The sequence below is a fragment of the Suillus fuscotomentosus genome (genome assembly GCF_016647785.1).
Source record: "Suillus fuscotomentosus strain FC203 chromosome Unknown F5891scaffold_7, whole genome shotgun sequence".
NCBI classification, from domain to species: domain Eukaryota; kingdom Fungi; phylum Basidiomycota; class Agaricomycetes; order Boletales; family Suillaceae; genus Suillus; species Suillus fuscotomentosus.
In genome coordinates, this window is record NW_024539519.1 from 259,524 (window position 1) to 274,919 (window position 15,396).

At 44.4% G+C, this 15,396-nt stretch overlaps 2 protein-coding genes across 2 annotated transcripts; both read right to left on the reverse strand.

Annotated features, from left to right (window-relative positions):
• Window positions 1–7,492: 7,492 nt before the first annotated feature.
• Window positions 7,493–8,920, reverse strand: F5891DRAFT_976215 (uncharacterized protein; the record flags this gene model as incomplete). The annotated part of the gene is made up of 8 exons (XM_041376587.1): window positions 7,493–7,554; window positions 7,609–7,646; window positions 7,704–7,905; window positions 7,992–8,103; window positions 8,353–8,368; window positions 8,420–8,488; window positions 8,630–8,733; window positions 8,780–8,920. 8 exons carry the CDS (start codon window positions 8,918–8,920, stop codon window positions 7,493–7,495), a joined length of 744 nt encoding a protein of 247 aa, XP_041230821.1.
• Window positions 8,921–12,696: 3,776 nt separating this feature from the next.
• Window positions 12,697–13,236, reverse strand: F5891DRAFT_976216 (uncharacterized protein; the record flags this gene model as incomplete). The annotated part of the gene is made up of 4 exons (XM_041376588.1): window positions 12,697–12,751; window positions 12,821–13,022; window positions 13,079–13,186; window positions 13,215–13,236. The coding sequence occupies 4 exons, from the start codon at window positions 13,234–13,236 to the stop codon at window positions 12,697–12,699; spliced, it is 387 nt and encodes a 128-aa protein (XP_041230822.1).
• Between the last annotated feature and the right edge of the window lie 2,160 nt (window positions 13,237–15,396).

Genomic DNA, 15,396 nt, shown 5'->3' on the forward strand with positions numbered 1-15,396 from the left:
ATGCAAAGATGAAATTAAAGTGTTTGGAAGCATCATATAGCTCCTTAAGAGCTTCAAACATGAAAAGGACAAAAAGTGCGAAATGAGATGAGGGTAAATATACACTGCCTCTAGGTGCACGCATTGCGCGTCCTCAGGTGCAATATGGTGCGCCTGAATTGCCCCAGGGTCGCCTGAGACATGCTCTGCTTGGTGGTTAGGTGGCGTGATGCATGGATGCTTTACCAGCATGCAATAGTCACTAGAAGCAAAAAGTGCGATGTGCACGTGATCGTTAGTGACAATTGGAATTACCAGGGGCAAACTCTGGTTGATGCAAGGTGTGACTTGAGCCTCTGATGCGATAGGAGGCTCCTCTATAGGCGCGCTAAGGCACAATAGATCTTTAGGGTCATCCCTGACCTCTGATGTGAATGGCGAATGCGGTGATGATGATGATGTGATTGGCATGACTTCTTCCTTAAGTGATGCGATAGGCGAGCGTGTTTCAAGCGATGTGTTGGTGTGCAATAGATGTTTAGAGTCATCCCTGACTTCTGGCGATTCGATAGCGGTAGGTGCGCACATTTCGAGTGATGGCGCGTTAGTGTGCAATAGATTTTTAGAGTCATCCCTGACTTGTGGTGATGCGATTGATGGTGATGATGATGCGGATTGTGAAGGAGGTGGTGCTGATGATGAAAGCGAAGAGGCGCCTGCGGTGCACTTCTGGTTGCACTTCGTGAGCGCGCACTCGAGTTTGTAATCTACAGTGGTGCTGTCTGGTATAGCTTTGTGTGCTGGCACAGTTGATGGTTCAGGTGCACGTGAATCACACGAAGGCGCGGGAACAGCGCACGCGCGAGGCGCGAGAATTGGAACTGGTGGCCTTTTGTCAAGTACAACATCTGAGGGTGCGCGATAGAAGAGTCCAGCTGTTGCACTAGCACTAATGGTCATATTCTGGGTTGCGTGGCTCGTGTAGTAGCGATCTTTGCACTTAACCACTTTAGCTTGCACTGGCGCTACCATGGGCGCACTAACTGGTGCGGAAAAAGTGTGCGCAGGTAATAGGAACTGAGCAGCTGCGAAGACGTCCATAAATGGGTATGGGTCATATGGATGGTGGTCAGGGAACTTGATCATAAGGCGCAAGCGAATTTGTGCCTGAGCATCGCTAGGGATTCCTTCCATCAATAAGCGGTCGCGTTCAGCCTTTCCAATGCGATCTTCATCTATGAGTGGCTGCATAACCTTCCTGAATGCGTGCAAGTAATTGCTTAGCTCTGTGCAAGAGGGCATTGGTTTGTTAGTGTATTCGCACGTGATGGCGCGCAAGTCTGCGAGCGCATAGCGTCTTTTACCATCCCATCCAGGATACATTACCTTCACCTCGTCTAAAAAGGCGTTGTAATCACTTACTGCCGCTTCAGGCATGCCTCCCCATAGTTCTCGATCGTCGCGCTCAAGGTAGCGGATAATACCTTTGATGCGGTCGAGTCCTTGGAGTCCTGCTTCATCAGCGAGCTGCTCATATGTGTCAATGAATTCAGCGAGGTTGTCTGTAGTGCCGTCAAACTTGGGCGTGTTTGCTGTGCCGCAGATGGGCATTCTATAAGGCATTGAAGTGCGTGAAAGGTGCGCGCACGAGGCGCACAGGCGTGGGAATATTGCGCGCGCGCAAGGCGCGAGAATGTGTGACTAGAAAATGGTTAACTTGTGATAATGCAAAGAGATTTACCTATATGTGCAAATTGTGCAAAACTAGATCTTGCTGACTGCTCCCCTCGCGGTGGGCTCCAGTTGTAGAAACAACAATACTGTGAGGAACAAATGATGCTCCTGGCTGTATCTAAAAAATGTTGTAAGGTCATGCATTGCCTAGTCTGCGTTACTTGAAGAGACAAGTGTGTTTGACCCTAAAGGGGAAGCGAAGATCTAGAGGTATGTGCTGAAGCGAGGCGTGAGAAAGCACAGGTGCGCGCATATTGCGCGAAGCGCGGGAAAGTGCGCGTGTGTATGCGGAAATGAGAGACTAAGCTTAAGTGATGATATAAAGCAAGATAAGAGAAGAGAGATGTGAAGTGTAGAGGAATAGATTTCTACTGCAACTTTCTAGGTTAGTAAGTAGTAGGTAAAGTGAGAGGTGAAGTTCTGTGGTAAAAAGGTTAATGGAGTAGTATGTACTGCTGGCACTTATATAGCGCGCCTAAGCGCTGTCATGCAGAGCTGAAGCGCTACCGAGTAGGTATGTAGAGATATATATAAGTAAGAGTCCATGATAAAAATAAAGTGGAACAATATACAAATGAGAGAAACAGAAATATACGCACTAGAGAACTTGGAGGACAGTGGATGGATGCATCTGGATGGCTGGCGCTATAGGGCGCTCAAGCGCAGGAAAGCGCGCACGCATATACATCGCGAAGTGCGCGTTGCGTGGGAAAGCTGCGCCTCATATAGGGACTGCACACAGAGTGGTGCTGCAAGTTGGTGCTATATACTCCTTGGTGAAAACTACCATATCACGCCATGAGAGGCATGAGTCTCTACACCGGCAGTCCACAATTTAGGGGTTTGGGGGTTGGTAAAATGTGTGTGGATATATGAAAGGTTGATTTAAACATTTTTGAAAGATGTCTCATCAAATGTCAAGTCCTGAGTTTTCAATTCCGGGTTTTGGCACTCCAGGTTTCGGGACTCTGGGCTTTGGGACTCGGCACTCCCGAAACTCGGGACTTGACATTTCATATGCAACATCTTTCAAAAATGTTTAAATCAACCTTCCATATATCCATACACATTTTACCAACCCCTGAACCCTGAAATTGTGGACTGCCGGGTTTCAGGGTTCAGGGGTCCTGGAACTTGGAACTCGGGATGTGAGACAACAAAAATATATTTCGGGGCTTGGGGGTTAGTAAAATGTTTATAGATATACGTAGGTTCATATAAACATGTCTGAAAAATGATGTTCGTCTCAAATGTCAAATCCTGAGTTCCAGGTTTCGGGTTTCGGGACTCGGCACCTGGCACCCAGCACTTGGGGTTTGGCACTGAAAATTTGACATAACTCTGGGTTTTGGGACTCCATGCTTTGGGACTTGGCACTCCCGAAACCCGGAAATCGAAACTCGGGACTTGACATTTCATATGCAACATCTTTCAAAAATGTTTAAATCAACCTTCCATATATCCATACACATTTTACCAACCCCTGAACCCTGAAATTGTGGACTGCTGGGTTTGGGGGTTTGGGGGTTAGTAAAATGTTTATGGATATATGTAGGCTGATTCAAACATGTCTGAAAAATGTGTTTCATTTCAAATGTCAAGTCCTGAGTTCTGGGTTTTGGGACTCAGCACCCAGCACCCGGCACTTGGGGTTTGGCACTGTGAAAATTTGACATTCGGGTGTTAGGGTGTTCGTGTTTCAGGTGATATCTACCTCAATCTACAGTTTCGAGTTCTGGATATTGGAACTCAATGATTGAATCATTCAATTGTGGCATAGGTAACATGCATTGAAAAAGATTTATGTACATCTATCACTGAGCAATTATGTAGCCATTTCAACCTTCTCACCAGGACAATCAACCTTCACCTCAACATCCATCTCCTCATCAGAAGAATCATATTCTGGCAGGAGGTTGCCTGGTTCATCCAGGACCACAATTTCACCGGAAAGCCCAAGACCTGAAAATATGTATGCAACATTTCCATTTTTCACTTGTTGCACTGATCACTGAGTTTCAAGGGCTGAAACCTGAAACTCAAAACCAGGTGTGCAACATGTTCATTGTTCATTTACATTACACAGATCATTGAGTGCTGAGGGCCGAATCCTGAAACCTGAAGCCCAAAAACATGTATGCCACATGCCCATCTACTCATTGCACAAATTACCAAGTGCCGAGTGCCGAAACCCGGTACTTCAAATGGACATGAATTCTATATTTGTATGTATTACCCATTGGTGTAGGGTTCAAATAACTTGGGAATTGTATTTGTCAGTGCTCGGTACTCGGTACTCAGTAGTTGGTAGTTGGTAGTTGGTGGTTGGTGGTTGGTAGTCAATATAGGCAAATGATAATGAAAAATGAAAGTTGTTATTACGCTTAACTTCCTTACCAAAGGTTGTAGTCCGAGTCTAGGGGAGTGTATTGGTAGTCTTTTCTTGTCCATCAGTTATCATTTGACTGAGATATAAGCTAAAGAAATCTGAAACATCGGCGATAATGAAAAATGAAAGTTATTTGTAATGATATTTTCGGCCTGAATCATATATAAATGTGACTTTGTATAAAAGATGTCTATTGTCACTCTCCACACATATGTCATTTTGCCTATCATTACATCAATCCTTCATGAATCTTTCTAAGCTTTTAAGCTATTATAATGGATGTATATGGGTGTTATTCTAGGTCTCTGATCACATCACAGGCTTGTTATGTTGTATATCTCGACATAATGTGCAAGTCTCGCTATTAATATTCATTCTTTTATCTTTAGACTCACTTACTGCACACATGTATTTCATTTGTCATTATTGATGTTTTGGATTTCTTTAGCTTATATCTTGGTCACATGGTAACCAATGGACGAGAAAAGACTACAAATAAACTCACCTAGACTCGGACTACAACCTTCATTAAGCTGACTACTGATTCCTGGATACCAAGTATCACAACCAAATACTGAGTACCAATTACCATGTACTGAGTACTGCGTAATGAGTAACAAGATAACCAATTGACAAGAAAAGACTACCACTACACTCACCTGGACTTGTACTACAACCTTCGGTAAGGAAGTTAAGCATAATAACAACTTTCATTTTTTCATTATTGCTGATGTTTTGCCGAATGACAAGGAAAGACTACCAAGACACTCACCTTGATGTGGACTACTACTGTCATTTTTCATTATCATTTGCCTATATTGACTACCTGAGTCTCGAGTACTGACCACTGACCACCAATCACCAATCACTGAGTACCAAGTACCAAGTACTGAGTACTGACAAATACAATTCCCAAGTTATTTGAGCCCTACACCAATGGATAATACATACAAATACAATTCGTGTCCATTTGAGGTACTGGGTTTCAGGTTTTGACACTCGACACTTGGTGATTTGTGCAATGAGTGAAAAATGGACATGACCCAAAGCACTCGGAACTCGATGATTTGTGTAATGTAAATGAAAAATCAACATGTTGCATACCGGGTTTCGAGTTTCGGGTTTCAGCACTCAAAACTCTGTGATTTGTGCAACAAGTGAAAAATGGAAATGTTGCATACATATTTTCGGGTCTCAGGGTTCGGGGTTCGGGGTTCGGCCCTCGGCACTCAGAACTTGATGATTTGTGTAATATAAATGAAAAATCAACATGTTGCATGCCGGGTTTCGAATTTCAGGTTTCAGCACTCAAAACTCAGTGATTTGTGCAACAAGTGAAAAATAGACATGTTGTGCACATATTTTCGGGTCTCGGGGTTCGGGTTTCGGCCCTCAGCACTCGGAACTCGATGATTTGTGCAATGTAAATGAAAAATCAACATGTTGCATGCCGGGTTTTGAGTTTCAGGTTTCGGCACTCAAAACTCGGTGATTTGTGCAATGAGTGAAAAATGGACATGTTGTGTACATATTTTCGGGTCTCAGGGTTTGGGTTTCGGCCCTTGGCACTCGGAACTTGAAACTCGGAACTCAATGATTTGTGTAATATAATTGAACAATGGACATGTTGCACACCCAGTTTTGAGTTTCAGGTTTCAGCACTTGAAACTCGGTGATTTGTGCAACAAGTGAAAAATGGAAATGTTGCATACATATTTTCGGGTCTCGGGTCTCGGGGTTCGGGTTTCGGCCCTCGGCACTCGGAACTTGATGATTTGTGTAATATAAATGAAAAATGGACATGTTGCATGCCGGGTTTCAAGTTTCAGGTTTCAGCACTCAAAACTCAGTGATTTGTGCAACAAGTGAAAAATGGACATGTTGCATACATATTTTCAGGTCTCGGGTTTGAAAAATAGCATAATAAAAACTTTCATGTTTTCATTATCATTTGCCTATATTGACTACCAAGTCTGATAAGGGACTTGGATGATCCATTGCTCAATGAAATACTACCTGATTGGAAGTGTGCTGGTTATCAGATATTCATTTGTTGACTCCCGGGTCCCAGAACTCAGAAGTCAGTATGGTTGACCCAAATTTGGGTGGATGGAACTTGGCGTCTCATAGGGCAACACAAGCTTCACACCTCAGATTCCAAATTCTGCAAGACAATCTGTGCACCATCAAAGGCCATGTCAGGAGATCACCTGCTGCTCCAGAAACTCAGTAACTTTAATTTATTACTGCCTCTGAGTACGGTTGACCCAAAGGTTGGTAATCGGAACTTGGCTTCTCATAGGGCAACACAAGCTTCGCACCCTGGATTCCAAAATTTGCAAGACAATCTGTGCACCATCAAAGGCCATGTCAGGAGATCACCTGCTGCTCCAGGAACTTGGTAACTTTGATTTATTACCTCCTCTGATTTGGTTGATGTACAACTACCTCAGCTCCATCATGTCTACAATTATGATACACATGGGCCCACCCATCTATATTTTATACCACCCTTGGCCCACCCATCTAATACAACATCCCATACAACACCCTCAGCCCACCCATCTAATACAATATTTTATAATACCCTCGGCCCACCTGTCTAATTTAATATGTGTCTGGGCCCACCCGTGAATGTGATAACAAGTACCTACCCATCTATCTCATACACATCTACCTTAATACACCCATCTGCATAGTATTCAACTACCTCGGCCCACCCATCTACCTAATATTAATGTACATCGGCCCATTCATATACTCTATATATTCCCTGCATGGGCCCACCCACCTCCATTGGGAATAATTTGCCTCCCAGCCCATCCGTCATAGTCGAGGATATTTTTATCATGGGCCCATGGTCTGCTGGCCCATATCATATGGGATATTATGCACGTTTGTTCCCTTGTATTATATGGAGATAGGTTACTGTAATATGTGGATCTTTGTCATCAGGGTCATATGCTGCATACTGTCCAATGACAGGTTTCAGATGGCTAGCATCCTCCGAATGAACTTGTCCGATAATCATTTGCATCTGTAAGTGGCATTAGCGCACAAACCAGTGTATATATGCATGCCTTACCTCAGTGAGAAGTCCCTCAAGTTCTCGCCACTTCTTGTTACCATTGACCAGCATTAGTAGGTATGGGGCAGCCATGGTTATCTTCTTGTAGGTTCACATCATTCGTGCCTCTTCATCCTTGGAGCTAGAGTAGTGTCATCAGCAAAAATGAAATGTGATTGCAAGCTGTACTTACATGTTCTTCAATATTGCTTCATGGTCACTCTTAACTTGTTTGTCCTTGATATGGTCCGCTTTTTCAGCTGCTTCTCGCTGCTCGACAAGAGGTGTGACCTGAAAGACATCAGTAAGTTTGCAAAACATGTCTACCCCTCGGGGTATCCAACGTGCAACATGTAAGCATTGCTCTTGCAGTGACATTCCTTTCCTGTATTGGACATTGAGAGATAAACATGACTCAGATGTGCTGGCATGTACTTACTGTTTGGGTTTGTTGCCCGATCTGAGTCTTTATGTTTCCTGAGATGGAGGGATTAGATATGCATATATGCACCTGATAATGCGAAACTAACTTACTTTGTTCGTTTTTTGGGTTTCTTCGTGTCATTGTCGCTATCCGATGATTCCCTCGTGTGTTTTTGCAGGGATTTCTTCTGTTTCGGTTCTTCGTGCATTGGCGAAGTCGTGGGTGGTGAAGTGGAGCATGACTGATTCTTCATTGAGTCATTGCTGTCTGATGACGAGCTACTGGAGGTTGACAGTGAGCGGTGCCTACGTGCTGGCATGATGATAGTAGTAGATAAAATGGAAATAAGATGTGTCCGTGGCATTATTGATTACAAGCTTTTGTTTGGCTCTATTGACATGTTTTGAGAACATGCTGGGAAACCTCGACACGTCTATGCGATATCTCAAAATCTATGTTGGTGTCAAGTACAATGATTAATTCTACAATTACATGATTCTTGTGTACAGACTGCAAAATAAAATAACATGAAAGCAGTGCGAGAGCAAAAAGAACGATACAGCAAAATCTAAACTAAGTAAAGTCCACGGTAACAGGAGCAGGCACAGCTCGCAAAATATCTAAACTGGCAATGCAATCCTTATCTTCCATGTCCCTGTAACGGAGAGGATGGCGGGGCAGCCAATGAGTGCTACTGTCAAATATGCATTTTCGTGGCAGAGGATTTTTGTGGGCTCCCACTAAGCGCACTGGTCTCACTTTGACAGTGTTATTTCTGTAAATCAAAATTTGTCAGCGTGATCAAGTAAATATAAGAAAACCTTACCCAGAACTCTGGGACGTGATTTTGAGGCCTGCAAGATCTTCAGTGAGCTTGATGGTATCGGTCATGAACCTGTAAATTTTGACGTGAGTACAACTCACTAGAACACCAAAGTTATCATGTTTTGGTCCTCTTGTTCTCACGATTGGTCGATGAGGTCCTGTAGATTAAGTTAGCGATCTCATTGTGAGAGGAGAACCAAATGGTACTCACTTTTTCCTTTTGTGATTGCCTGAAATCAACAAATCTGCCTTGCTATCACTTGAATCCTCGATGTGGACCATCTTGACGGGATCTTTGAGGCAGATGATAAGCTTCTAAATCAAAGTCAGTAAGTAATATGAAAAGATCGAGATTACATACCAATGGGCCTGGGTTCTCGGGCGTAAAATTAATCTCATAAGTCGGCCAGCCAGTCAGGAGGTTCTCGATATCCATGACAATGACATTGTCACAGATAATGACCTGGTCAATACCATCAACGAGAATAGACTGGGCTGACATAGTAGTAGATGATTATAAAAATGATTAGTATTTGATAGAAACAATTATGAGAAACACGTAGTCACATCTCTTTGCATTTCTGGCATTTTCCAGCTGACTTTCAAAAGTCACGTGACTTTCGAAACCAAGATTTCAAACTTTTTCTTTCTCCTTCACTTCACAACCCAAGTTGGCCAGCCTTTTGTAGGTGAGCCAGCATGGTAGATTGTGCACCTTTGGACAAGCCTTTTGTAGGTTATCTGAGGATCAAGTGCACAATGTCATTTCTTATATAGTGATGCATCAGGCCTGGCCTGGCCTGAAAGCCAGGGCTTGGGCCTGGAAGAAACTCAGGCCAGGCCCTTTGGGAGGGCCTGGGCCAGGGCTTACAAGGTAAAAAGGTGACAAAAGCTTTATTTCACTACCCTAATCAATTAGAGACTTAATCCTCGACATCTGATTCACCAGACAACATGATGATGTCATCACAGCCACCCTCCTCTCCATCATCCAGTTCCTCCAATGCTAATTCTAAAGCTGAAGGAGGGGCCTCTCGAAAGATCAGATCATGTTAATACATCATACGAAGTACTTGAATTGCTTCAACTATATCACCCTTCAAGCAGTTGCAATGCTTCCTAACAGTCAGAGCAGCGGCAGAAAAAGCTCGCTCACTTGAAACAGAAGTGGCCATGATGGACAAGTGATCAAAAGCGAGAGAGGCCCAAACAGGATACTGCTGACCATTCACCTACAATATTAAGCTACATCAGTAATAATCCAGTTCACATGAAATGATACTTACCCCCCACCATTGGATGATAGACATGTTATTGGGAACTGAAGTGGGTGAGTTAAGATAAAGGTGGAACTCCCTCAACCACGGCAACTGGGGGTCCACCTCCAACTCTTCCAGCTCATCATCACCACTCTCATCATCACTGGAAAGCTCTTGGAGAAGTCCATATACCTTACCCGACTTCTTCTTCAGTGATGACGGAACACCATGCTCACCATACAACTTGATATGCTCGTCCTTAAACTTGTCTAGATGTAAGCTTATACTTTCTCTTGAAAAAAGAAGACTCACAATTTGTTCTGCTTCCTTGAGAGCCTTGGCATGCATGACCTTACCCCAAAAGTGTTTGATGTGGGAGTCCTTCTGTGATGGGTTGAGCACTAGATACAACAAGCCTGGAAGTTAATATTCATATTACTACAAGACACATCACCTACACATTGCAATGATGTATGCATCACACTCCGAACTTCGGTCATAATACTCATGGATTTTCGCAACACCTTGTTGTAAGGCTTCCTGAAATGACTCATACTTGGGATTCTCAGAACGTTGTAGAAACAACAATACTGAGAGGAACAAATGATGCTCCTGACTGTATCTGTAAAAGTTGTAAGGTCGCGCGTTGCCTAGTCTGCTATACTTGAAAAGACAAGTACATTCGACCCTATAGGGGAAGCGAGTGCAGCGAAGATCTAGAGGTACGCGCTGAAGCGAGGTGCGAGAAAGCGCAGGTGCGCGCGTATTAGCGCGAAGTGTGGGAAAGCGCGCGCATGCATGTGGAAATGATAGATAGACTAGACTTAAGTGATAATATGATGCAAGAGATGTGAGAGTGCGAGATGTAAAGGAATAGAGCTCTACTATGTTCTGCTAAGTAGTAAGTAAGTAGTAACAGGTAATTGGGAGGTAAAGTTGTAGGAAAAGTGTGTTAAAAATCGAAAAGTCAGTAATAGTATGTACTGCTGGCGCTTATATAGCGCACCTAAGCACTGTAATGCGGAGCCGAAGCGCTACCGAGTAGGTATGTAAAGATATACATGAGTGAGAATCCATGATAAAAATAAAGACGGAACAATATGCAAATGAGAGAAATAGAAATATACGCACTAGAGGGCTTGGTGGACAGTGGATAGGTGCTTCTGGATGGCTGGCGCTATAGGGCGCTCAAGCGCGGGAACGCACGCGCGCGTATACATCGTGAAGCACGGGAATGGTGCGCGCATAGCGCGTGTTGCGCGGGAAAGCTGCGCCTCATAGTGGAATACCTGTGGATAGCACACAGAGTGATGCTGCAAGTTTGTGCTATGTACTCCTAGTGTAAAGCGCCATATCACACCATGAGAGGCATGATTCTCTACAACATGTTGACCATGCCTTGTGTAGGGCCTCAAGAGCCGGCAAAGCAAGGTGAAGGGATGCTCCTTTGTCAGACGAAAAGCTTTGCTGAGCCTTGTCAGCATGCTAAAGTGATAATCAGTTTTGATAATGACAACAAAACAACCTAATGCTCACTGCAAGAAGAGACGTGAATAATGTAATGCGAGCCCATTCATCTTCACATAACTTCAACTGATCAATCTTGGCACATTTTGTAAGGTTAGTCTCACAAAGGCCGAGCTTGTAGACAAAAGTATCAACATACTAAAGAACAGTTAGTTCCGACTTGTTAGTTATCTTATAATACTCACAGCTCTCTTCTTCTCAGCACGGTCAAGCATAACATAAGTCGAGGACCAGCGGATGGGCATGTCAAGTAGTAGTTGTGAGACAATAGGGCTTGGGTCAGGCTGACGGGTCTGGATATCCTTCCAAAGTTGTTTTCGTTAGGCAGAGGACCGTGCCTTGTATCATTAGTCAAATGACATTGGAATGTTTTGAGATTAACATACCTGGACTGTGATTGCTCGCACAAGGCCAACTTCATCGCAGCGGCCATGTGCTTGAGGAATAGACAAATCTGGAAGCTCAGGGTTATAGTACAGGGCACTGCTATACGAAGCAATGATAGCTCGTGTCGCAAGGTGAATAACATGAGCTAAGCACCTTCAAGTTCCATGTCAGTAAAAGTATGAAATAAATCACAACATAACTATACCTGATGCGCTGCTTTTTGGGGATCCATATTGTCCCGGTCCCTTGCTTTATCCGACGTGCCAATTCATCAAGCATTGTGTCGTTATTCGAGGCATTGTCACATGTAATGTGGCCAATCTAATACCCTGTGAGCACAGCGCACCAAGATTCTAACACCTTACCTTATGAGCAATGCCCACTCGATCCACTATCTTGAACAAAGCCTGCCCAAGACATTGTCCATTGTGGGAGTTATTCAGTTGCGTGAATCCAAGGACAGCACATTTGAGCTGCCAGATACCAGGTGATGTTTCCTCGATCCAGTGGCCAGTAGCGGTGAAATAGCCATCAGCATTACTGGCCTGCCATGCATCACACGTCAGGTTGACAGCACCAGATACAAGCTTGCTCTGTTTGCAATATCAGTTGATGATAATCAGACTAAAAAATTTTAAATTGAGCTGGTCCTTTAACTTCGACATCTGTGTCTTGAACAAGTCCATGATGTCGCGGCATGTAGCATTATGGTTTGGTAGGACCACACCATTTGTAGCACGGGCTGCTATGTTAATCATGTTCTTGAAGCTTGGATGATCTACAGCTTGGATTGGCTGTAAAATCACGTTAGAAATCATATTGAATACAAGTAATGAATACTTACCTGGCTAGTAGATATCAGCCATTCAATGGCGGCCTCGCGGAAGAGTGTATCAGTATAAGGTACAACTACCTTGTTGGGCAGAATCTCTCGGAGGTGTCCATCGAGACTTGATTGCTGTGTGTTCACCACCATAGCTGCCATTTTGTGTTCCTTGACATCTTGAGGTAGCATTGACTCGAAGTTGTTAGTCTTGCACCATTGCCGATAGGCATCCTTTAAACGTTAATACACAGATGAAGCATCAATATTCAAGTACTAAACTTACTGGATGCCGAAAGGCAATATGGCGTCGACATGTCGAAGTGTCGCTAACAATCTGGCATGGGTAATGTTTTTTTCTATGAATTTGTCAGTTGGGAGGTAGCACATCGAAGACATTACTTACTTGCATGGCTCGCAGTCTTGGACTGTACGAGTCTTCCCATCCTTGGCCTTGTGTGCGTATGGCTTGCCAAAAAATGCGCTAACATCGCAGCTCTTTTCCTCATGTCGAACAGTCGGGGTTGTGGATATATCTTGTACATTGATGTCGGATAAAAAACCTTTGGTGTCCATAGGTGTTGCATTGCGTGTGCTCGGAGCCTCATCTGTTGATCAGAAGCATTGACAAGTAGCTATAGAACCGGACAATGTAGATACATACCTGCATTATCAAATACAGATGGGCTAGAACCATCTGTGAACGACGCCTCACCATCAGCGTTTGCAATGTGGCGCAAGTGTTTGCCTACAATGTTCGAACTCAGTGGTCCTGAGATGAGATGTACATAAGAACTTACTTGTATGAGGTCCATTTTCCATAGCACCCTCATCAGACGCACATTTGTCTACCGCATCCTCTGCTCCTCATTTGCTGCTGATTGGTACTGGTTTTGGGGTGCTGATGGCAGGCACGGGAGGTTTGTTCCTATGGGCTGAGAGCTCCGGAGTCGCATCATTGTTGGCATCGGTAAGCTGTGATGAAAGTGTCACAGTTCGCCGTGGTCGAGACACGACATGTCCTGATGTGGACTCATTGTCAGATACGACGATGGGCATTATGAAAGAGATGAATGATTATCTAATATGACTAACAGTACATACCTGCCTTTTCGAGAAAACTTAAAACTATATAGTTTAAATGTTCAACATCGGCCGCGGACGGGAAAAGCTGGGGCTCAGGCCCAGGGCTTTGGCCCAGTCAAACTACAGGCCAGGCCCTAGGCCCTAGTAAGCCCAACTTGTGGGCTTGGCCTGGCCTGGCCTACATAAGGCCTGGCCTCAGGGCTCAAGGGCCTGAGGCCCGGCCCTGTGCATCACTATTCTTATACATAGACCATTTACCTCTGCCGTTCGCACCAACACAGCAACTTTCAGGACCTTTGACAGGACCTCCTTCCTGGTACCTCAATCTTGGCTGAGCATCATTGACACACTCAAGTGAGTAGTTTGACACTTATTTTGTTCTAGGTCAACTCTGATTTTGGTGCTCCTAACCTACCAGAGATATTGACTATATATGCCCACTTTGACATTGCACTTGCTATTCCCGGATCCCCCACTCCACTTGCATCATTCCCACATTTGGTTCTATTCTGGATGGTCCCAGTCCCCTCCCTGTCTAAGTGTCAGAGGTGAGTTTTGGTTTTTGGATCTCCCTTCTCCATTCCACAACTCAAGTTGACTGGCATTTTGTAGGTGAGCCAGCCTGGTAGGTCTCTTCTTACCCCTCTCGTCAACCAGGTGCTTCCCCTCCTGATCAGCATGGTGATTGATGAGAATCTCCATGTGAAAGATACAACAGTGTCTAACAGATGCCACTTCCAGTGCACCCATTATGTTATTTGTACTGTATGCTTTACAATATTCAATATCAATTTCTAAATGTTTGGTGTCGCAGTGTGACTTTTGGCTTGGTGAGCTTGGCACGCTGGTCGCATGAACAGTGGATCAGCCCACGACTCTTGAGCTTATCTTGCTCAAGGATTAGAATTGGCAGCAGTTGACACCAAGTCTTGGTGACTATAAAGACTTCAGATGTGTCGTGACCAGGTAACTTATCACTTTCCTCACTGTGTTGTATCTTGTTAACTATGTCAGGCCGTTGTAGAGAATCATGCCTCTCATGGTGTGATATGGTAGTTTTCACTAAGAAGTACATAGCACGAACTTATAGCATCACTCTGTGTACTATCCACAGTGATTCCTATATGATGCGCAGCTTTCCCGCGCAACGCACGCTATGCGCGCACCATTCCCACGCTTCGCGATGTATACGCGCGCGCGCGCTTTCCCGCGCTTGCGCGCCCTTTAGCGCCAGCCATCCAGATGCATCCATCCACTGTCCACCATGTTCTCTAGTGCGTATATTTCTATTTCTCTCATTGCATATTATTCCATCTTTATTTTATCATGGACTCTCACATATATATATATTTTTACATACCTACTCGGTAGCGCTTCGGCTCCGCATGACTGCGCTTAGGCGCGCTATATAAGCCAGCAGTATAAACTAAACTTACTTTTCACCCAACTTTACTTTTGACTTGAGTACCACCCACTATTTACCTAGCTGAACATAGTAGAAATCTATTTGTCTGCACTTTGCACCTCTCTTCACTTGTCTTACATCTTATCCTCACTTAAGCTTACTCTTTCTCATTTCCACACATGCGTGCGCGCTTTCCTGCGCTTCGCGCTAATACGCGCGCGCGTTCCCGTGCCTTCGTACCTTGCGCGCACCTGCGCTTTCTCGCGCCTCGCTTCAGCGCGTACCTCTAGATCTTTGCTGCACTCGCTTCCCTTTAGGGTCGAACGCGCTTGTCTCCTCAAGTAACGCAGACTAGGCAACGCACGACCTTTCAACATTTATAGATACTGTCAGGAGCATCATTTGTTCCTAGCAGTATTGTTGTTTCTACACCGTCCAACGTGCCTCGGTTGTGGGAGGCAGTTCAAATCGACAAGGCAGCTGTCATCGCA